This window comes from Tyto alba, unplaced genomic scaffold (assembly GCF_018691265.1).
Source record: "Tyto alba isolate M040663 unplaced genomic scaffold, T.alba_DEE_v4.0 Super-Scaffold_26, whole genome shotgun sequence".
NCBI lineage: Eukaryota > Metazoa > Chordata > Aves > Strigiformes > Tytonidae > Tyto > Tyto alba.
The window spans coordinates 5756237-5781729 of NW_024881300.1; the positions used below are offsets into that span (position 1 = coordinate 5756237).

Sequence of the window (25493 nt, forward strand, 5' to 3'; positions counted from 1 at the left end):
CTTCTACTTACTTAATAATCATCCTATGCTGTAGAGCAACATTAAAACACCCACAGATTTGGTACACAGCTTCAATGTAGATTATTACATGTTTCAAGTTTCTGACAGTTTGAAGGACTTCATCCAGAAGTTCAGGCATTAAGCCCATAGTCGGTCACTGAGTTGAAACAGAGCTTTTATACACCACTGAACTCATGTTGCAGCCCTGCAAAATATACATTGTTAACACTTGATCAGCCTAGTCTGATGATGAGTTTTCTTAAAACACCAAGACCAGTTGTGCCTCTGTTGGAAAACACAGAGGTAGGCTGTCAGGCAGGCTACCTCTAGAGTTTCCAAGATTAGCATCATTTGAGCTGAGAACATGCCATACTGAATCTTGAAATACTGACCCCACCAGATGAGCTGCTCTCCTTTAATTTTTGTTTCCTAACATTAATGTTTCCTTCTGTGCTCTTTGGCCACCTTCTCTATTTATATGCAATATAAAAGTTCAGAACATTGCAGAAGTGCTACCATGTATCAGCACAAATCTCCTGTAACTGGTTTCCAGCAGTTTCAGGTACTACCAGGGAGGTTTTGAAATGGAAAAATGCCAGTGAGGGAACTCTTGCAGGTCGTCTGCCATTCCCATACTTTTCCAGATTTGGAGTAGGTGGAATGCCCTCAGGACAAAGAAACCACCGGGCAGAACATCTACCTCAGCATTTGCAGTCAAGAAGTGTGTTACGGTCATCGTTATAGAAAGGAGTATAGCCAGTGTCACAGCATACTTCGGTAAACCCTGATTGCTGTAGACCCCTGGGAAGTCCTTGCAGTTGGATGCAGCAACTCAAAAAACCTGTGCACATAACTGAATTCTCTTGGAGATGGTTGAACAGTTACACGGTCCCAGGACTGTATGAAGAATAAAACGGCAAAAAGCCTTTGCTTCTTCCCTCATACCAGCTTCAGCGCTGTAAGGAACGCAGCTCAGCAAAACACAAAAAATACCACAGTATTTAGAGAAAGGATTGAAATATTAGGGTAAGGGTAACTGCTGAACAGCCACAACCTTTGAAGGAATTGAAGGCTTTTAATATAGCTCCTCAATTCTGAAAACACAGTAACTGGGAGAGGGCTGGCAGCTGGACAAGCAACTCTACAGTATCTCCAAATCACCTTAAAGGACAGCCATATATATTTATACCTTATAAAGTGTGTGTGTCTACATGTACATACACACAATTTTACATATACATATATAATATATATACACACATATATGTTGTTCTCTTTAATAAATCACCCCAAAATGGCTTAGAATGAGACACAGGTAGGTATCTACTCTTTTAGAGGCTAAGGACAGAACGCCTTCTTCCATGTGCTTTTAACTATGCTTCTTTCAGTTAAAAGATTTTCACTATTTTTAAATGGAGGATTTCTGGAGGACCTATTCATTGCAAAGAGAATTTATATCCTAATGACTACAGCTTCAACAGACTTGGGCCCCTAAGGAACAAGGATGCTCCTTTCCTTCCCCCACCGCAAATTACCTCAAGTTATTTTTCAGATAAAACAGAGAACACAAAACCTTTAGTTAAAAAAAAAAAAAAAAAAAAAAAAAAAAAAATCAAAGGAAGAAACACTGCAAAAAAACCCAAATAAAAGAATGTACCTTTGACCTCTGGTAATTCAAATAGAGTGTTAATCACCAAAGGATTAACACCCTCTGCATTATAAATAACATAACCAGTCATCAGGAAATTATAACACCCCATATAATCAAGAAACACTGAAGTCTACCATAGAATTATGCCCAAGAAATGGGAGGTACTAAGATGAGAGACTAACATCTTGTATCAGGTCAGTAAGATTCTGCAACTTCAAGCACTGTGGAGAACAGCTCAGTACTTGACAGAGAAACCTCTTGCCCTCTATGTGTACACATGGATATATATATATATGCATGTGCACCCACATATTTATCTATATAAACACACAAACAATTCACATGTTTTAAAAATGATATGCTTTTTTTTTTAATTGTTAAAAATCCATGCGTATATAACCCCCCAGATATTTTTTTTTTCTGGGTAGTTTTATGTTTGTTGCATTAAAATCAAATACTTTTTAACAAACATTAAGTAACTTTCTGCATTTGATGCAATTATTTTTTGCTTAAACAAGGACTATTTCTCCCTTATTTGGTTCTGTAGTATAACTCAGTAGCATATTAAATGTAGTATTTATTACTGCACAAAAGCATCAATGAAGAAATTTCTATCAAAACACAAACTTTTTAAAAGGCATTAAAAAAAAGTAATCAAAGAAACTGCTACCCACAATATTCTGTTTTGAAGGAGCCACACAGATACCTTGTCTTTTGCCATCTTCTCCATAACCACTTCCCCCATTGCAAACCTTCCCCTATCCTATCCTCTCTCAAACCACACCACCCCTTTGGGTCCAAGAGCCTTTGCCATCCTTTCCTACTCTTTCTCAACCTCCAAAGCTTTTTCTGCCAAGCTTGTTTTCTATTCCCACAGTACCCAAAGGTCCATTCCACCTACACGTTCAGTTTCAAGTTTTCCAACCACTCCAACACTTCAGAACTACTGTCCACGGAGTCCTCATTCGTGTTGCCTCTGGTCCTGTTACTCTGCCAACAGAAGGGCTCCTAACGCTCTTCCCCGTGTTTGCCCTGGCTCCTGGCACCTGCTGCTGCGCTCTCCTTGGCCAACTGCAACCTGCAGTCTGCTGTCCTGCTTGGGTTTTTTCCCCACGCCTTACTCTTTCAAAAGCCCATATAGGTAAGGAAATAACTAAACATTAATCTACTAGATGAACCAAGGGAGATGGGAAGTAGAACTTGCTCAGCACTTACTGTTCCCAGCTGTGCTTGTGCCTTGCTAATCAGTCTTCTCTAACTTCCTGGACAGGAGGGTACCACTAGGACCAGAATCCTAATGCTTCCTCAGGAGGAAAATCAGACCTTTTCTTTAACATGAAGTATCTCATGAAGAATAAAAAAGAGCAACTCATCTCAAGGAAGAACAACTCGGTTCTAATTACTTAAATTTATAATTGTATTTTCTGCTGAGACCCAGAGAGATCAGAGGTGAGAAGATCCACATCCTCACAATCACACCACACTGGTTTACCTTCTTCTAAAAAATTACAGAAGAAGGTAGTGTCCCAGAATCCAGTGACACACCTACAAGCAGGTAAAGTGAAGTTGGGATGAACATGGACAGCTCTTCTCATGTATAAAAATGTTAAAATTAGGTAGGGGAAAAAAAAAAAAAAAAAAAAAAAAAAAAGGTAGGCTTTCTCAGTTTGAGATGCCTTTAAAATCTAAACTGAATTAGAATTTCTCCTTTAAATCTTCAGCAAAAAGACACACTCCTTGAATTCACTTCTTCACATTGCAGAATAACTAGCAAATTTCACCTTTTTCAAGCCCACTACAAAAACCCACAGGATTTCACCAACCTTGTGTCATTCCACAACTATGAAATACAGTTTCTAAATGAAATACACTTTAAGGTTGTACCATGAGAAAAACACAGCTTAATTAAGTTAACTAAGCTGATTAAGCCATGCTCTTTCACCTATTACAGGAAGTATTTAGCCCTGGAGCCATCCTAAAGGCACCTTACACAGTGTATGACATGTTTTCCAGAGATACCGTATATATTTAGTCACTGCGGAAGGGGAAAAAGCAAACACCCCATATGTCAGCATGCCAACAAAAGAACAGAAAGAGTATCAGCTGATAAAGCAGCTGTTTACATCTCATTCTTGTCTGGAAGGTAGGTATTACATTACAAGGGAATAGATGAAGTTAAGAGAAGATTACCCCAACACCTCAGATCTGACTGTTATAACATAATTGCAGTAGGAAGAATCTGAAAATCTCAGTCACTGATATTATTACTATGATCTTTGTATGTTTACAAACAGCTTGGACAAATGAATTTAATATTGAATAGATTACAGCAGCCTTATTTTAAAACAATGAAGATTGATCTTTCCCCTTTGTTGTACCTAAACGAGTTTATATCATTAAAAGATTTCTTTAAAATTTTCAATCCTTTCAAATGTCTAAAAGCAATTTCTAAAATAAAGATGTAGCTAAATAGCACTGTTCTTATCTTGGCTTTTGCTGGTACAAGGGTGCTGCTCTGTGTCTCATAAAGATTTCTGGCAGTATGAGAAAACCTGGTCAGTATCAAGAGTCTTTCCTGGGACCTGTCTGAAGTGTCGACAAGCAGCTAAGCTGAATATTAATACACTCTCCATCATCAAAAGCTGTTGCATACCCAAAGGATGAGAAATATTTTAATCAGCTTTCAGCTTGTCTAGTAGAAGTCAGTTTATTCCTTTGGGATTATACATCTATGTGCTCAATTTTTGTCTTTGTGCTCTCTCTCTATATATATTACTTTTGAAACTAGCAGCAAAGAGCCTAAATCTGCTGTTTTGTTGGGAAAAGCCAGCTAATGCTGTGATTCAATTACAGTATTTTACATTTAACAAGAAAATGTAGAAGATGAAAAGCAAAGAAAAAAGTTGAGAAAGCAGTCCTGTATCCTGTTTTTTAACAATAGGATTTCTTAAAGAAACTAGTGGGACTTTTTTTATTTGGTTCGATATTTTTGCAAATTTTATGAGTTTTCAACACTGATTCATCTGTTGTCTTAACCATCTTTTCCCCTCCCCAGTAGATTTCTAAGTTTTGATATAGTAAATTCACAATTCCCTTAACATAATGACCACCAGTGGAATTGTCTCATGAATGTATACATGTTTTATAAACATGTGTATGAAGTATGTCTTACATGAAAGCCAACAAAAGATCAGTAATGGAATAATGGTCTGAAAAGCCTTGACTGCAAAACTATAATTACATGGTAACCTCTGCTTTCTCTACTGCCATTCCTCTGAGAGACAAAGTCTGTCACTGTAAGGTTGCATTAATGAGGATACCACCTACAGAAGAAGACTTTTAAAAGTGAGAAATATTAATAATCCTAATTATGCATACTTTTAATCCTTTTAAAAGCATCAGAACATTTCAGACTAAGATACAGCCAGGACTTGTACTGGCCTTTGCATTGAGCATCTACATAAATGCAGTATAGGATTAATTTCATGTTACTTCATCCCTGCTTCCTTGGGGATAGATGTGTTACCACCGTACATGTAATACACCATGATGCTCCTTCCTCTTCCCCATCAGAGAAGACAGAAATCTAAAGCTTAGCTGCCGAAAGATTTTCAGATACTCTATTGCCTTGAGAAATTCTGAGAATTACTACCTTTGTATACTTTGGTACTACACAGCATCAGCATAAATTGGTTTGCACAGGCTAATTTAAAAATAATTTCTATCTAAATTTTCCATCAGCGACATAACCAATCATTAGTTTTGAGCACAGGAGTGAATTCTGTGATTCTACTACTGCAAATGATTTCAGCACAGAAACTCCCATTTCATGAAATGGAAGCATGACATCGGATAGAATACGAGAAAAATCAGTAAAGGATGACAATGAGTAAACTTATTCTGCCATGTGTCTGAATTACAAGAAAAGTCTTACAATTCACTTATCCAAGCTGAGTCCCACCACCACATTGACAAAACAATTGACCTTGTAGCTAGCTAGTGAAGCTTTAATCTTTTAGCATGCAGCACACAGGTTGAAGATCCAGCTAAAATGTAATTAGCGGTGTATATATGCACACATATATACACACACAAAAATAAAATAATCACTTCGGTTTATCACACAATTGCATCGATCCCTAGGCAACTAGGCAATATGGACTGATGCACTATTCCCAGCTATTAACAGTTCACTTTTCATGCTTAGCGTGCACTATTCTGCCGTCGGATTCATCTTGAGCATAGCTCCAATGAGGCTATTCTTATTCACAAGCAGGAATCTGTCCTGTTCTCAATCATTCTATTACATTACAGAAATTCAAAATGAGTCCTGAGAAGAGATGACAGCAGTCTGATTGTGATAAACAATTACATTATTTTACTGGAATAATCTACAAGATTTGCTACAGTTAAACTTTACACTACAGCCTCTGCTGTGACAATTATGTAGAGTTCAGATTCACTAGCAGTCCAAGGAGAATGGCCAAAACCTGGTAACTAGAGACATTCAAGAAAAGCCAGTAATTATCTTCTTACTGCAGAATAGTAAACATTATATTATTTCTACAGCTTCAGGATTATTAAGCAGAAGCATGCGTAGTAAGAAATTAAAAGTGTAAAAAAGATTCATTCAAAAGCTCCTGAGAGCTAGAAGTGGAAACTGCCAGGAGACAACTGGGGTCAGCCAAAACACAGTAAGCTCCTTCTGTCATACTTAAACAGATAGAACTTCCCCATCTGAAAAAAATTTGTGGTCCAAATTCTACAATTTCCAATCATGGTAGGAGGGAGGCAGAAATTTTTTGGGTTCCTTCAACTGCAGAATGTTCTCTCCCTCGGACATAACCAATAAGTAACTCTTTTTCAGTTACAGTGAAAACCATAGCCTCATTTTATTGATAAGGAATTTAAGATCAGAAAGTCTGTAAACTAAAACCAAAGTAAGACCTCAACATTTTGATCTCCACACTGATTTTGCAAACCACACTTAAATTATTTGCACAAGTTAAACAGAGGGGCAGTGAAAGAATTAGCACCTAATCCATCAGACCATAATGCTTTTCATGGCAAGTACTGAAGCCAAGTTTTATTTCTTTATATACAAAATGAGAGCTGTAATTTTGATCAAAGATGAAGTAACTGTTAAAAAATACATTGAAAAAACACTATTCACCCATGATCTTGTTAGGAATTAGAAGGACTGATGATCAGATAGGAAAGAAAATGTATCAATGCAGCAATGGCAGCTTTTCAGAAGATGTCACCTCCTTTGCTTACAAAAGCCAACTGGAAAGTTAACCAGCTGTATTTCATTTTATAGTGGTTACATAGCCACTAAAAATACAATAGTAATAAAACCATGTTCAGCAATACTAGTTGTACTCTAAAAAGAAAATAAAAAAATCACAGCAGTGTAGATGGTGACATTTTAGTCATACTGCCATTTGCTTTCATTTTCATCTGAAATCACAATTTCCCCTAGTTTAGAGCAATCACAGTAAAAATTATTCCTGCCAAACCACTGTAATTCACAGTTTCAACACCAAACTAAATCTTTTTTTTTATATCTATGTAGCATGTCCATAAACATACATACACAAATGTACAAATCCATAAGCACTACATCTGATCACTTCTATGGATCAATAAATGAGAATTAGAAACTACTTTAACTACAGTTAATAATTAATCCAGTTTTATGTAACATATAAATACACGTATTTCAAAAATACAGAAGAATTTATTTTCAAGAAATGTTATTCTCAGTGTTCAAATATGGTCTTTTATTCAGTTTTTGTACTAGGAGATGGATTTCTAAGAACATAAAAGGCTTTGCAAAGAATAATTGGAGTAGTAAAACAATAGTACAATACTAACTCTTCACTATTTCCACAGCAAATAATAAACGTCGATAAATGCAATGTTGATAAAAAGATATTTTGTTATTCCAGTAGCTGTCCACCCAAGGTTCTGGAGAAAAAATGGTAGTAACAGAACACATTTTTATACAATCCACAGTAACCCCATCATATTGACTCTGCTTTATTAACAATAAAAGGGAGACACCAGGTTGTAACAGATCCTTCCAGGACTGACACTGGCTTCACAAGGATGCAGCAGGAACTACGATCTGAGCTCTTCCCTCCCTGCCACACACTGGGTGACTTGCAGTACTACCAAATGCAGTCTAATGCTCTCTAAACTTTTCCTACATTGCTCCTGCTGCCAAGGAGTGCAAGCAGTTGCCCCCAGTCCTCAATCCCTAAAACCACCTTTTCTCTAAATATAACTTTATATGACTCAGAAGTTATATAAAAAAGTTAATTAGAAGATCATCACAGTTAAAAACCCCAAACTACCTGTGTGTGTCTTTATGTGTAGAAGCACATATGTACACATAGTCACACCATGGACCAGCTCTGGTAGACTATCCACTATGAGAAAACTTTCACACGTGATGGAGAATCCTGTTTGAGCCACAGTGCTCAGCTCAGATACAGAGATCCATTCACACAATTCAAATACAAGACTGGGGTATAACCTATATGCACAATTTTGATTTCCGCTGACTGTGTGCTATATGTATTTATGTTTTAAATACTAACACAGAGCTCATCACATTCTACATGCAACTACATGTATATACTACACACAATCATATACCTTCGATAGTATAAAAATAGAACGAAGACGACAGAAGGAAGCCCTAATACAGCAGGAGTTAAGCACAAGACAGCCGAGTTCTAGTCATCCAAAACTGAAGCCCACCAAGATACAGTCGTGTGCACAAGAACACCTACCAACGTCAAACCTGTAACTTGGGTGCAAATCCACCTCGAGGGGATCACAACGACGAGGCAGCCCGCCCACCTCCCACGCACCACCAGCCGCCCACGGTCCTCCCACTTCTGCTGTCAGAAATGCACCTCACTTTCCCATAGGACATAAATTGTCCTAAACTTTCCCTGGCTCATGCCGGTTTACATTATAACCTTAATATTTTCAGCGTAATTCTCACAGTATGCTGTATGAGTTGGAAGACTGCCCTTTTAACAATTCCAGTTTGTAACAGAAATGTTATAGTGGCTCATATCAACACAGCTTAGATCTCAACCAGCTCACACAAGGGTTAAAAACAGAAAGTGCTATCCACTGGTTTGCTCTGATGTTCCTGTAGATATTGTCACTGGATGTATCCTCAGTAGAATTCTATTCAACACCTCTGTCTTTAAGTACAAAGCTGTAGGCTGTAGCAGCTTTAGGAAACATAAGTATCCTTTTTTCTGCTGCACAGTATCTGTGTGTGAAATTCTCTAAAGGGGTTTAAGTATTTACCCTGAACACTATCAGACAGTTTCTAAAATTTTCCTTATCCTGTTGCAAAAACACTTCAAAGAGAATCATAAACACAGTCCTTTGTGCTTTCAGCACACACTTTGTTTTGGAAGCTTAAGTCTGAATTCCCTCAGAATTGTAAATATTTTTTTTTCTGAAAGATGTGCAATACAAATTCACTTCTGGGTTTTTTTTTTTTTTTTGGAAGATCAGTAGTGATTCTACTATGCACAATGCTGAATCCTTTTCTCCCATCTTTGACAGCTAAAAATATTGGGGTCAAGGAAATTAGTGAAAAAAAAAAAAAAAAAAGCAAGCCTTCAGGATCAGGTTTTGTTTTTGTTGTTGAAGATAAAAGGTACATTTCCAGAAAAAACTGATTCCTAGTGTACATAAAATGCAACCTGCCAAAAATACACTTATTTAAAGGGCCTGGCCTAAACAGATAAGAAGAGCCCCAAAAGACAAGAAATACAGATAAAATTTGGGTCTCTGAGATGCCATGTTGTGCCTGAATTTCACAGCTCATTAGGCAAATACGATCACCCATCACCGTATGGCCCTCCAATAAAGGAGTGTGACACTCCAATATCTAAGCACAACGGGAAAGCTAAAAACGAAATTAAAATAATACCTCAGAATTTCTTGAATTTTGACTGACAAGGTCAAAACAATTCAAATGTCAGTTAAGTTGCTCTGCATTTTCTGAAAGAAGCTGAACAACCAACCAGCCCATTTGTGATCCCATTATCTATTTTTTAAGAAATATAATTGGTTACCTGTTAAAAGTGGCAAAGCCTACAAAAGCTAGGAAGGTTCCTTTTAAAAGTATATTTTATCTTACAGCTTTTAATGGTTCTGGAACTGAAATATTCTGATTTAAATACATATTTAAACCCTTGTTTTAATTTGGCGGGAGGGAATAGAAAAAGAAAAATATATTATAGCCCTGGGCTGAGATTCTGTAGCTCAAGTTTCAGCCTAGACTCAATTCAAACTGTCAGGCTGTAAGCCCCTGAAATAGTGGCTTATAGCTGAAACTATGACATACTTCATATGAGGCAGTAGTAGCAAATAATGAAACAGACCTCAAAAAGTTAAGAAAAATAATTTTACAAGAAAGCAGCCTTGCTCTCTGATTTCAATTTAGTTGTATAAACAGATAAAAGCATGCTATTGAGAATAACAGTAATAATACCACCACCAGCAAATACAGTTTTAAAAAAGTTTTAAAATCAAGGTGAAAGTTGTGCAGAAAGGTATCAGTTTGCATGAAATGCCACTTTGCTCATTGTAACTACAGAGTGTGCACACTTCTGCTTTTACACTACACTTATAAATTAAAAGGTGTCCTGCATTTCATTATCACTAGCTGTTATTCTAGGATGCCAAAAAATGAAACAAATGGTATAACAATTATTTGTGTTTCACTTCTAGCATTAAAAATTAGTTCTTAAGACCTATGTTTCATTCCTTTAAGTAGAGCCTTTATTGTAGACAAATGGTTATTCTGTTAAATGTAACTCCAAATCAGTCATACTTTTCTCCACATTTTAGTTCTACAGTTTTTTTCATCTTGCCAAATTCCTGCATAAATAGGTGAGATTAAATGGAGCCTAGCCTACCTAACATAATTATATATGTTGTGATTTTATACTGCAGTGAAACTGATACATTTTAATAATCCCAGTCTCGGCTCTTACCCACTAAAGTCAATAAAGGTTATTAAGGCCAACTGCCATATAAATACATTGCTACATTGCTAAATGGACTGTCAAACCAGGAAATACAATTCACACCATACAGCACTACTAAGGTCTTCACTCACTTTATTATTTGTTTTAAAAGAAACATTAGATATGTTTAAAAAGTCTTTAAAGATTCGATATTTAAGTATAATCGTATATGTTTACTTTTTATTCCACAAACAAAACCCATTTAATTGATTTGTATTTTACTTATTCAAATGTGAATCGGCCTAAGACGAAATCAACAAAAAAAGACCGTAGGACTTCTGCAGTTCTTACTGATTTGGCATGGTGTTAAAAGATTTTCATAGCTAAAATAAATGTCAGATTGCGAGGTTTGCATGATATCAGACCCTGAGAGACAAATTGTCTCTCCACTGAATCTCCGAACAGCTACAGCAAGACTTCCTCACATCACATGAGATTTCAGCTTTTCAGGCTTCTCTTTACCCAGAAAGCAAAGCTTGTACAGTCTTTTTTCAAATGGTAACTCTCCCTTTGAATTCAGCAAGCATTTATCCTGATGTTGCAGACGATAACGTGTTAATCTTGGATGACTTTTAAAAAAAAAAACCCTCAAACATTTGAATAGCCTTCATATTTTCAAGGGAGGGGGAAAAAAGAGAAGAAGATTGGTTAAACTGCTTTGGATTTAATGGTTCATAAATTCATGAGGTAATATTGTGGGAAATGTGATGTTTTATCAGAATGTCATTCAAATGAAAGGTTTAACATTTACATCACAAGAGCGAGCTCTAAGTAAAACTATCCTCAGGGAAAGAAATGCCAGGAATAAACATTATGATAGAATTGTGTGCTTGCTATAATGTACAAAAATATTAAATAAAGCCCGAAGTTTTGAAGACACTGCGTTAAACTTCCTGCAGTAAAATATTCTGCTGTGACACTGGAGCAATTACAATTAGCAGAACAGAAATTATTTTGGAAATTTTATTTTCTTCTTTATAACTGCTTTACTGAACAAAGGAAAAGAAAACAGAAAAAAGGCATGCAGGGACCCCAAGACTGACTTTTGTATCACACTAGACACACATATAAAAAAAAAAAAAAAAGTCAAGAATTGTTCAGCTCATACACAGAAGTATTTTCTTATAAGAAATAATTCTTTATAAGCAACAATATTTTTTTCTGTGTCAAGATCAACAATTCTAAGACTTTTTTATTTTTAGCATTTTGACACTATATTTTTTTTTTAAATCATCCAGCTAAAATTATAAGTTTGGAGAAAAAAAAAAAATCTACTGTAGACTACTGAGTATGTTCAGAAATACCTTTTTGATTTAACTTAATGCTGTGGAAGCTAAGCATGCACCAAAACACTACACTTTTTATGTTAAATTGCTGTTGAATTTGTTAACCCACAATTGATTTCCTGTGTTATGGAATCTTAGAGATTACAGCTAACTTGAAGCAACAGGGATAATTCTTGATGTTAATGCCACATTTCTATGTATTTTTACCAAGTCGGTGCCTGTTGTTGCATTAAAACTGCGGCTCAACATTGCCCCCTACTGTCATTTTGTGAAACACTAACGGACAAAAAGGCAGGTTAAATCCAAAAACACCCACCCTACCTCTGAGTCCCAAATACAGTAAGCATCAAATTTAGTTAGAGACTCAACAAAACAGACATTCTCAATTAACATTCTCTTCTGTCTCCTTCAATAGCTGAAATTAATTGTGATTAATATGTTATAAGTCATAAAACATTAAAGCAATTTTAAAAATTTAAATTAGAAGCAGCTTCTGTCTTGGCCCAACCTTCAGTTTGCTGATAAATATCATCCTGAGGCCTGTTGAAAGGAGATACACTGACGCCACCATGTTTCTAATTAGAGACACATGGTAATGTCACACCAACTGCAGAAAACCTAACCCTTGAGAATTCCTGATTTTGCTGTTTTTCCATGTTCTCAACACACAATGGATATAAAATAACAATCAAACATTCTTGTCCCTACCTCATCTAAGCCTGTGTTACAAGAGAGTAAGTTGTCATTTGAAAGAAAAACAAACCAAAAGATTTTTTTAAAATTATAAAGGTCATTCAAGAATGAGAACACGTAAGAACACAAAAATGAGGAAAGAAACCCACATAAACAAGTTACAAATAATTTCTTTCCTTTCGTTGGAAACTTTCATGTTCACTGATTCCTTGTGGCAACTGATTCCACAAACAAAAGCTCCAGTTTTCCACACTTGTTTTCCAAGTCTGAAACCAGCCACTGCTTGAAAAGCTTACAATAGGTTTGAGCAGGTTAGTGAGTCACAACATTCCCCTCAAAACTGGAGACCATATTCTTGTTGCACCATACCTCCGGAGAGTCAGGAAGACCTCTACGACAAACCATATTCAGCATCCTCAGTTACATTACAAACTTTTCCAAGTCAACTACAAGCAAATTAAGGCTGGTGCTGTGACCAGCAGAAATGACCGAGAAGAAGCTTCTAATGCAGACATAAGGATAGGAGTAAGACACGTTTGTCATGAGTGCCTTCTCTATACCAATCTAGAAGCAGGCGTGCCAGCAGTTGTATCACACACTCACACAAGCCCAGTCTCCCCAGTAAGTCTCTGCTCGGACAGCAATGGCAAGCAGGCTAACAGTGCTCGCACCGAGTCCACTTGCAAGGAAAGCAGGGATGCACTTTCAAGTATACAGGAACCAATATCATGACAATTATTCAAGAAGCTCATCTCCTCTGGTTGGTTCTATCTATGGGGTAAGCGTGCAGGTGGGCTGCAGACAGTTGTACCTCCAGATCATCAGAACTGACTCTCAACTTTCCTCAGATGCATTCACTATTGTTGTCATTGGCAGAGTTGTCTATCTCGGTGCTGTACGGAAAAGCTGACAAAGCACAGTTTCATGTACCAATTGGTGGGATGTAATGTACGACTGTCATCTTATGAGGCTGTCAAACTTTAAAAACAAACAAAATCAGGAAATAACTAAAATCTTGATTTGTTGAATCATATTGCTTCTGGCTACTGGGGAGAAAAATAAGAGAAGGCAGTGGAAGGCTGACAGTGATTCTACTTGTCATATGTTCTGAATAAAGTTTTAAACCCGCTACTACAGTACAATTAAAAGCATAATTGTGTTTGCTCTCAGAATTAATCTCTAGAGGCTTTAGACTATAAAACTAGTACTTACCATAATCTCCATTTTTCTCCAAAATTCTTCCAATTTAGCCATAGGCTTAAGCCACCAATCAGTGCATTTCAAATACCGCTTGACTTGAAACCAAAACTGCCGAAGCCACTCAAATTCGACCTGCAAGATAAAAACATATGGTAGCATAAACATCTACGTTCATTATTTGGGGCAGGAATGGAGTAACGCATGAATCCAGCTATACCTGAACAATCCCACAGAAAAGGAGAAGGCTACCAAAGCACTTGTTCTTAAATGCACCCTTACACCCAGCTGTTTCATTTATTTCCATTCCACATGAACTTGTGACCTGAGCTACTCCCTTCAAACCCAGAGAAGTGCAAAACCCAACTCTTTTCTTTACACGTGGCACACGTAGAAAGAACATTAAAAGCTCAGGTTTACTCACAGTTCAGTCAAATATGAACCAACTCTGGCTTATTCTGATTAACACTGCAGGTTTCAAAATATCTCAGTCGAAAAAAAAAGACTGGAAAAACCTGCAGTAATGACAGGGCTAGAGCGCAGCCTCGTCAGCTGCCCTGGCACGAGAGCGTAGCGTTACAACCAGTCATAGTTTCTCGCGTTTTCCCACCCAAAGCGGTGGCCTGACGGGTGATCTGTGACGTCAGCCGTCAGGGGACCCCGCCACGCGCCCTCAGCTCGAGGGGGGGGGGGGGGGGGGGGGCGGGGCCTCTCCTGCTCCCCCTGCCGGGCCCGCGGCCACGCCCCCCGTGAAAGGCAAATTCCGGGTACGTGGAGCCGGGGGCCCGTGGGGACAAAGCGGGGGGGGGGCTGCGCTTTGCAAAGACACCAAATCCTCCATGGAAGCAACGAGAGAAAAAAAACAGGAAAAAGAAAAAAATCCATCAGGAGCAAGCCAATACTCTTATTCAGAATACAAACCACCACAAATTTACTAGTTGGGTTTTTTTAGAAAAATTCATCTATGGATGGCCAATCACCTTTAAGATGAGAAATATTAGCTTACTAAAACATAATATAAATACATAACTCATCAAATATTCTTTAAGCAAAATATTTTCATTTATTCTAACTTTTACTGAGCCTTTTTTCCTTTAACAGTAATCCACTGCTCTGGTCTTTAGAATTCTGTATTTATCTTTGTTGTGGTAGTTAGGTTTCACACCAAGTTCAAAGCTACTTTAATCATTATTTTTACCACAAAGAAGTTCTTGTTTACCCCTGCTCAGCTCCAATGATGCAAACTAAGACAACCTGCCAAGGTGAAAGAATAAAGAAAACTGCCCAAAGCTGTTGCCTAATGCTTTCTTTCCTGCAAGAGTGAACTGAATGTGTACACAAGTCTGAAAGTGTTCCAATTAACATTAACTAAATGTTTGGTCAATACATGTTAAAGATTACAATAAAAGACACTTAAATTTGAAGTGTATAACAAGAATATCAAAGCAACTTTGTTGGCAAAATAGAACAACATGATTTGTTGGCAGATATAGATCTCAAAATATTTTCAAAAAACCTGACTGCTAGCCTAGTGACTCTTTAGCACAGAAGTTTGAAGACATCCTTCCTAAAAACAGCTGAAGGAAAGTTTGCTTCCTCTACAGTATTAACAAGGTATGAAGGACCAAGTTATGGTTTGTTAAAAAAAATCAGTATACACTGTTTTGGGAAGGCTGAGCACATTGACAGTTCAACTAGAGGTTTAAGCACTCCATACTTTTTTCTCCCCCCACTTCTTTTTGGTTTTGCTGGCCTCTACCACAAAAGGGCTGTAACACATGACGTCTGGCAAACATGTTTCATAAAGTGAATCACATGAAGCTATTAATCAATAAAAAAATTTTTAAAAAAATTTAAATCAATGTTACAATATGTCTTATCATGAGAAGAATCTACCTCAGTCAACCTGATTTTTGAGTAGTCATATTGATTTGTTACATTAATCTATGTAATTTCAGCCTAATTCAAATCTGGCATCTTGGCCAAATTTTAAATGTATCTTGATTCTATACAGAATATACAACTTGATACAAAAGAGAAGCTTTTTAGGTGCAAGAGGTAAATCTTAGCAACAGGCTAGTTAATTTTCTCCAGGATAAGCGGGTCTCATCAGAGGTTAGTGTACCAAATTGCAACATGTGGATTACCATTAGTAAACGGTAAAAGGGCGCTCAAACTCAGGTCTACATTCATCTCACAATGTCTCTGTTTAGCTCTAAACAGAGTTAATAAAGTGGATTAAAAAATGTTTTATCTACCAACTTAGCCATCAAGCTGCCTGACAAGTGACTGCTCTGAATTATCACTACTTAACAGATAACTGTTGATTCTGAAAGAAAACAAAACAAAACAAAACATCTTGATGAGGCAATGGTGACATGACCTCTCTCTATCACACTATCCTTGTTTTAGATATATGCAAGCATAAATACTTAAGTTTTGCTAAAAAATTCCAGAGATTCCAGTTATGCTGTTTGTTTGGAATTTGTAATTAACACATGAACACTTTTTACATCACATCCATTACCAAGTATATGTTTTAACAAGAACATATGCTATCTGCTTCCCAAGTTCTCTTACAAGCTGTACGTCCTCTTGCTTTCAACGAATTCTATTCAGTAATATCTTTTCCTGTAGCAGGAAGGCACTCTTGTCGGTTTGCCTCCTTCCACAAACAGGAAAAAAACCCACAACGGTAAATACTGGAGAGACACAAAAAGCTCAATTCTAGCCTTAGTGAAACTGAACTTTACAGAACATTCACCTTCTGTGACAAAACTCTGAGGTTAACAGCTCTTGCCAAGGATTTTGTTGAAGAGTTTTTATTTGGAGACTCCCACATATCAGAGCTAAGTTTAGTTATCATTAGAAAGCGTTTTACATAACTGAACAGGACAAAGCTTAAACATATTAACATATAAAAATAGACATGCTGAGTGTTTTGAGGAACAATTTTCATATCCTAATTAGTTTTCTCTTATGACTTGCATATGTGCGAGTAAGCTCAGAATCAGGCCTCATATGTCTAACTTCAACATATTTTCAAGTTGTCCTATAAACAATGATTAAAGGCCAATTTTAGGTTATAGTCAATACTGAGTAGTAAAAGGCCAACAGTAGCATTTGACATTTTGTGAAGCAGTGCTCTTCAGTAAATTATTTAAAAGTATTGGTTATTAAATGCCACACATGTAGGTGATCTATATTTTCTCTCTGTTTTACTAGCCAGCCACCAACCATGCTGTCAGCTCACTGTGATGTGCTAAACCATATTAACCTTCCTTTGGCTGCGTACACCGATACCATTTCTCAGCAGTGACCTCAGTGTCTAACACCATACACCTTCAACTTAGCTAGCCCAGGCTTTTCTACATCCCTGTACATTCACCACTTTTAAATTTAACTACTGCTGCCATAAAAAATATTTTTCTCTGGGCAAAAGTGACTGTACAATACAAGCAACAGAGCAACCAATTCAGTCTCAAGTTTTAATCATGGTAATCATGGCTGAGGAAAAACCCTGATGAGGCAAACCCCTACCTTTTCAAACTCGAGTACTTACTTTGAAACCTGCTACAATCAACACAATCCCCAGATGTTAAAAAAAACTTCCTCTAGTGTTTTACTTCAAAGAAAATACACAATTATTAGTTTGCTATTGGCAAATAAAGAAGCCTTGAAACTACCTCACACAACATGAACTATTACCAGGTTTTGCACTACTCTGAGCAAGGAAAACAATTGGTCTCTGAAATGTGAAGAATAGGCTGGTGATCATCTTTTCTGCAGATTTAGTTTTATAAGTATGAGCATTTACATCATCTGTCCAGAAGTGCTTTATTACTTTAAAAAGCATTTACTTGCCAAGGGGATTCCCCAGGTCCCCTGTAGCTCTGTTTGGGACATACCCAGGAGCTGTATGTATTTTGGAAAGCCAAGGGTGATTCAGCAGGGGCAAGAGGTTCATATTCAGTGAACTCCGCAAGATCATTTATTTCAGGATAAATTATTACTGGCTAAACAGCAATGTGATTGCTTAAAGGGGTAACTTCAATCTCTAACACTCTGTGCGCATTGTTAGGCTATTGTACTTCACAGCCGTCCAGGTAATTGCGTCTGTTCACCCTGCTACACTGTTCACCAGATACCCTGCCATTGAAGTATTTGTTCAGACTTCAAGCCCATAAGCTACTGAGACAAGCAGCACATGAACACCCTTAATTAAGTTTATCTTTACTTACAACTACAAAGTACATACTGGGAGTGAAGTGACTCACACATACCTCACAATTACTCAGATATTCCTTTGAAGACTGTTTTGGTGTGGGAGACCACAACAACAAAGCTAAGTCTAAAGAAATATTAAACTTTTACCTGGCTGCCCGCTAGAGATGCTTAAAAACTTCCTCAGATTAGCATTTTACTTTTTTGACAGGAATACCTATGTCAAGACGTTCAAGACAAGGCTCTGACAAATGAACTCTGGGAAATCTAACATCAGTAAAGACATCCCCCAGATATTCACCCATATCTCTTTTAGAGGTTCTTCTGCCCAGCACAAAAATTGAAGAAACTAAATCTCCACCTATGCTTCAATTTTTCCGTTCAAGCTCACTTTATCAGCACAGCAAGTCGATTTTCCTGCCGAAGAAAACAAAAGTGAAGGCACGGAGTCATACCTCATTTTTTCAGACTTGCTCTTAGGCTTTTTTTTTCCCTCCAGCAGACACAGATTATTCATCCGGGCCTCATTTGGCAGAGCAGTTAATTTAAGCACCGACTGTGAATCTGTGCTAAACTATAGCTTAGTCACACATAGCCTGATAGTACTGTGACGGTTCTGTTCCAGTTAATGACCTCTGATGACTACTTCAGAGGTGCCAGCAAGAGGGATAAAAAAGCCAAACCCATAGCATTTCAGGAAGATAAAGAATCTAGAACAGTGGCTGCATCTAGTTATCTGAGTTAAACCCTGTGAAGAATTTCAGTTATGACAATATTTTAAAATAAAATACAACTGTATCACCACCTCTGGAGATGAAATACTACCTTATTTCAAGCTCACGATCTCTGGTCTAGAGGAACAGAAAAAAATCCACAAGTAGGTTTAGAGCTAGCACAGGAAGCTGTGTATCAGGCAGAAATACACACGCAAAATCAGGTGGCAGTTCTTCATTAATTCTGTGTTTGTCTTTTTGTACAATTTTCTCTTTTGTATTTAAAAATACTAACAAAGGAAAAAAACTAAAACAGTGATCAAATCCTGACCACACTGATCAAATGAAGACTCATTTTCATCAACAGTTTGATTCTTAAAGAAAAAAACCATGTTCTTGTTCTTCACCTGTCTGAGAAAATTTGAACCTAGAACCTGTACAAGTGCCTGAAAATACAAAGATTTATCATGCATCGAGTAAAAGAAAGTAGGAAACTTTTATATGCAAAAAAAGTTGCATCAGCCCCACAGATCTGAACGTTTTCACTGATGTGAAACACTGATATGAAACAGATCACTGTTTTCACTTTAGTGATGTTCAAAAAAGAAATGTGCATTTACCACAGCGATAAGCCACTAGTAATTTTGTCTACTTGTGCAGCAAATAAATGAAATTTAAGTAGCACTTTAACATACGGAATTTATCCTTCAAGTGAAGAGGTGACCTTGGGAGAAAAAAAATTTATAAAAGGAAAAAAAAAAGAGGTTACCATTCTCTTTTCAAAAGAAATATAAATCCAATATGTCTACTAAGTCTAAATGTGCAATATGTACAACTTAAACAATGATTTCTCTTACAGTATATCCCATATGCGTAACAGGAAACATCCCTGTATGTCACATAGCAAAATTATTCAGGTGACTGCAAACACCAGGGGCTAGTCTCTCACCTGATGTAAATGGCACATGTCTTTGATGTTAAAGGACCCGTGCAAATTTACACCAGCTGTGCATGTGGCCCTAGCTGTGCAAACCACATATGCGTGTAGTTTTATGGACTGAGCCTGATTAATGTTTTGTGAAACCCTGCATGCATCAGACTTCTTTAAATTGCTCTAGGAGCTGCTTTGCTAAACGTCAAGGGTGCAAATCTTTTGCCATCACTATACTCAATTTTACCTACCGTAAACACAATACAGATAAAAATGTGCTCTATGAAGTTTTAGTAACAATACACAATATTATATTCCTCAGCAGATAGCAATTTAAACAGTTCACACAAATCCTAACGTGAATCCAAATTACCTATGTACTATACAGCTTCTAATAGTGATCATATTTATCTTAGTAGAAATACAGCGCAGCTCTCTCAAAATGCCTGAATATAGGAGTGCTGTAAAAAAACCACTGATATTCAAGCAAAAAGTGGTCCAAAAGTTTGTATTAACTGGTTGCTACAGCTGTTTTTGAAGAGAGATGATCATTGGTGCTTTACAGTTAGGAACAGCCGAAAGCCTTGTTTCAGGTAGACGGACAGCTTTCCAGAGCAGCTAAACAATCTTGTCATTTTAAATTCCTAATACATAGCCTTGACTACATTTTCTGCAACTTTAAGAAAGAAAGAAAAAAGACTAAGTTGACTGTCTTCAGAAACACTACCTCTGTAAGAAGACACAGTCCATTGTCACATCACTGACTCTATCTATTAACAGAGAATAAACCAAATTACACTTTTTGTGACACTGTCTACTTTTATACCCCAGGAAAAATGACCTGTTCCTGCAGTTTCCCAAAGCACTGTCTGATATTTTCAGTTCATTTATCAACTCAGTGTGTTTATTAAGACCCTAAATCTGTACTTCAAGCAAGAAAGCTGCAATGGAATCCTGTGCAAGTGCATTGTTACACTTGCATATTTTGTAGCACAGAACAACTTGCTTAAATATGTTCCTCACAATTATTTCCACTGTATTTTCTTCAGAATGTACTTGAAAGAACATACTCAAAATTCTGTCACACCTGGCATTCTGTAAAAACCCGGTTCAACACTTGATGAACAACTGAAAAAATTTTACCTGCTCTTTCTCTCCAATTTTTTGTTAGAGAAGTGCTGGAGAGGTTTGGTTTGTCCACCACTACCAGATTTCATGTAATATTACTGAAACTACTCTTACACACTACCAGCAGAGGGATCTTAAGAATGAAAAAAGCTAAAATTTCATGGGAATGAAAGAATCAATCCAAGTTAATCCCAATTACTGTACCCAAGTAAAAAAAGTCATAGAAAACACATTTTAAATTTACACAGAGCAATGCCTTGTGAGCAGCTGAACACACTTAATTGCCGTTAACTACACGAGCAGACTGCACCTTGAAGAAACTGGCTGAAGTATTTTCAGTGCAGATCATCTCACCTCATTATGTATTTCTTCTACTTGCTTTACAACTGCAGTTTCCAGTGATTTCAAAGATAAAGCCACTGAATCAGAATCAGTCTGTAAATTCTGGAGTGCCAGTTCACATCGTCCAAATATGTATTCCAATGTTCCTCTTGAACACTATAAAGATACAATAAAAAATTTATATATAGCCACTTGAGAACATATGTATTTCTCAAATATACTGAACTATTTGCTTCTGAAATAGCCAAAGTGAAGGAGCAGAAGGGATGTATTTCTATATCGTTATTTCATGATCTTTTAAACAAAAGCGTAATGCGTCCTAGATTGTCTATACAGTTATTGATAGAAATTATGCAAAAGTCTAATCTATCAAACATCTAGTCAACTATTACATCATAGACTGAAAGGAGAAAGTAAACAATTCCTTTTAAATTTACATTAAAATAACCCAGACAAAAACATGGCCAGTTTTTGACAATATTTCAGTACCACTTGTATTTGCCCAGTTGTATGGGCTTCCAGTAACACTGAAATGGAGTTCCACATCTAGTCTGAGACACTTGTTTGCTTACAAGGTATAGAGAATATGAACAAAACAATTTTGTACTTCTCCTTTTATTTTATTTCCATTACATTTCCTTCAAAATTACGAGGAAATCTGTAAAAATCCTTTTGGAACAAAAGAAAGAAGACCTCTACATCTTTTAATTATTTTCAATTAATTATCTGTACCTTCAGTTAAATTTCCAGGAACAGTCTTGAATAAGGACCCCCTGGGTTTCATATTCTTTGTTAAAAATCTCCACATGCTATACAACTTGAAGTCACAATAGTTTTAAAAAAACAAAGCATAATCACTTAATAGAGAAGCTTTTCATACTGCAAAAATAAGTGTGTATTTTCCTGCAAAAGTAACAGAGAGACAGGAGCAGTAGGTCAGAACACTCTTAAAATGAGAGATAAAAACCACAGAATTATTTGTTTTAACATATGCAGTGTACTTTATGTCAAAGCCCAATTCAAGCAAGCATAGTGTATATTTGCTTGGGAAATGAAGTTTTTATATTACAACTTATATGTATGTCTATGTTTGGTGCTATTGCTTCATTTCCATTCCTGAACAAATCAGGAAGAGTAATGGTGAAAAAGAAGAAGTACATGGTTACATCAATCTCTGTTGTTTGAATAGTGGTATATTTTTCCTCACTGAAATAAGAAAGTGGTAATTGTATTTTTTAAAAATACCTTTTTACAATACAGTCTTGTTATTTCTCTGTATGCTTTCCCATCAGAATACTACATAAACAGAACTACTGATATCACCATGGAAAGGAATAGGAAGGAGAGGTCTAGTGTTAAAAAACAAACAAAAAAAAAAAAGAAAAAAAAAGAGAAAAAAAGAAAATGTGTCTCTACAGTTGAGAATATCAGGCTGAAGCCTTGTTATCTCAGAATGACACTGAGACTGAAACAAGGGACTCTGTATCACTTTCCTGCTTCTTCAACCCTCAGACGCACAGAAGGATACCATTTAAAGCATACTCATGGCTGCTCTTAGTTGCTCTGTTGTTCTCACCTTCTAAAGGCCATTTTTGCCAGTGGACACTGTTGATGTGCTTTGAATATTTCTATTTCATCACGAATACTGCCTTTCAACCAGGACCAGGATATGAACACAGCAAAAAAGTTTTAAAACATTTCAGGTAAAAATACAGCTGTTTCTACGTTTCATCAGTAATCCATGAGGTGTGGTGTAGCACATTAATTCATATCTCATATGCCTAACTGTGAGTTTAGGCAAACTACCAATACAGAAACAAGTGTACCTCAATCCAAAAATAAACAAACAGCAGTTGTTCAGGACAACAGTTTGAGTCATAAGCATAACTGTGAACCACAATTCTGGATAAGACAACATGATGCTACATATATGGTACTAGAATATTAGTTTTATGAATGACCAAACAGCAAACCATTTTTGATACTTACATCTGCCACTCTGTGAGTGGAGCTGAATCGAGGTGAAAAACCAGCCAGAACACAGTGCTGGTGCGTCATATTGAGATCATCTAGGGACAGATTAGAAAACCTTAAGTACAGGGGAAAGTTATACTTAATAAAACTTATTATGGCTGAATACGAATTAAAGACACTACATTAGGCATTTGGAGAGAGAAAATAGAGAATTCAGACAGATAGTGCTATCTTCATAGAACTCTAATGTTTAGAAAAGCATGATAAGTATCCACTGTTCTAGTGTTACAAATGTCTCTATTCGTATTAGTTTTCTCCCTGTTTATACAGTTTCAAAGTGGCATTTTCCCAACTCTTATGGGAAAAGTTCAACTGAACAAATTAATTCTTCCAAAGTTGAGGATCACTATAAACAAAATGCTACTCAAATTACAATCTCTTTTCTCAAAAATCACTGAATAATGCTGACATTCCTTACAAAAAGAAACAAAACAAGAGAAAGAAAAAAGACATTATTGCACCCTTTTATCTGAAACTTATGTGAAGTTCTCCCTTCACCTCAGAGTCAAGAAACTGGGAACCCAGAAAGCACAATCTGTTCAAAGACCTGTCTCCAAAGCATTTAATTTGTGACTTTCTTGTAGCCTGCCAGAGGGCTGTCATGGGCTTGCATTCACAAACTGGTAAACAACCAACCCCACAAGCCCTGTAGATGGAACTAACTTGGTTGCCATCATAGTTCCATTGTGAAAAATTAGCACTTTTTAGAGAAAACATATTCCTCTGGAAAATTTCAGACCAAATCTAGTAACAACAGTCACTGTTACGTTGAAAACCATTCATTAAGTGCTTTCAATTTAAACAGTTTTTGGTGTTAAAATTATGGTGCTCTCTCAACATTAACAAGACATTCAGGAAAATCTATCAAAAGTTTCTGTAAAATCACTCCTAGGTTACAGTTTTGTAAGTTAGTAGAGAGAGACTAAAAAACCCATACAAAACTAGGTGACCTGAAGCATCACCAAGCAAAAAAACCATCATCGACAAAACTAGAAGAGACCAGGAATAGAGACCTACAAGATGCTAGTTAACTTGGAGTCTGTATTTTCAACAACATCTGTTCTATCAGAGAATTTAGCTTCAGTTATCCTAATATAGATGATGAGAAATTATCAAGCTTCATCCTTCCATCACATAATTTCTCTTCAAGACATCAATACTTGCATACCTGAAACCTGATATCCTAAGTTCCTACTATTTTTTGAAAATGCTCTTCTAATCAAAATAACAGACCATCAGACTGAAAAGAACACAGTGTGTGAGGTTTAATGGAATTCTCTTTATTACTGAAAAAAAGATATGCGCCAAAACATTTACTTCACCTTGAAACAAGCCTGAAACTTCAAAACTGAGAAGAGTCTAATGAATAAGAACTCAGAAAAATGACTGAATTTATCCCAGTTGTGAGAACAGTGTTGTCTTTTTAGGAATTTTATAAGTAACTATTAACAAAGTTCATACACAAGACAGCAGATAGCACCACAAACTTGAAAAAAAAAAATAATCAGAAAAACAATTTATATAAGGAATAGACGGACAATTGTTATGAAATAGGATAGAATTCCCACTGAGAAAGTTTAGATGGGAGGCTTGGCTTATTTTCTATTTGCATGAGGTTTTCAGATAGGTGAAGTAGAAAAGCTTGAAGAAATGCTCCAAAACAAACAAAAAGAACATAGGAAAAAACAACTCCCTACATAAAAATATGAGGGTTAAATTGCATAGAGCCAAGTCTTGCAAGGGCCACAGAACATTATGATCTCTGAACACTGTAATATTTAAATATTACAATCACTTTCAAGAAGAATTGTGACAGAAAACAAATGTAAACACTTCTACCCATTCATTGTGGTGCGTTTTACATAGCAAACACAATGTTAAAAGTATTAGAGTCTGATTTGCACCTTTACTCAAACCCTTGGCAAATCTTTCATTGTAGAACTCCACCTTGAGATCGCTTTCAACTGTCTCCAATCTTTTATGACTTGCAGAAAGAAGCCTGTAATTTTAATTTCAGAGTTTATAATTTATCTAAAACTGTAATTTTAGAAAAATAGTTGAAGCTTCATGGATTGCATGTCTCAAAGGATATTTGAAAAATACACTCTAGGTCTTAAAAGATTTTAGTAAAGATTTGCTTTACTTTTTCTCCTAAAAATGTATTAATTGAAAAGAAAAACCGCTCTTTGTTAAATTGGCCATCACCCATTTGGCAGCAAAAGC

At 36.5% G+C, this 25493-nt stretch overlaps 1 protein-coding gene across 2 annotated transcripts in view; it reads right to left on the bottom strand.

Annotated features, from left to right (window-relative positions):
• Window positions 1–25493, bottom strand: part of FTO (FTO alpha-ketoglutarate dependent dioxygenase) — a 257897-nt gene that overhangs the window by 164995 nt on the left and 67409 nt on the right. For both annotated transcript variants that reach the window (XM_042797500.1, XM_042797499.1), the window contains exons 5-7: window positions 23226–23305; window positions 21249–21392; window positions 13914–14033 (exon numbers count right to left, since the gene is read on the bottom strand). In XM_042797500.1, coding sequence (XP_042653434.1) covers window positions 13914–14033; window positions 21249–21392; window positions 23226–23305 — 344 coding nt within the window. The remainder of the gene's footprint in view (window positions 1–13913; window positions 14034–21248; window positions 21393–23225; window positions 23306–25493) is intronic.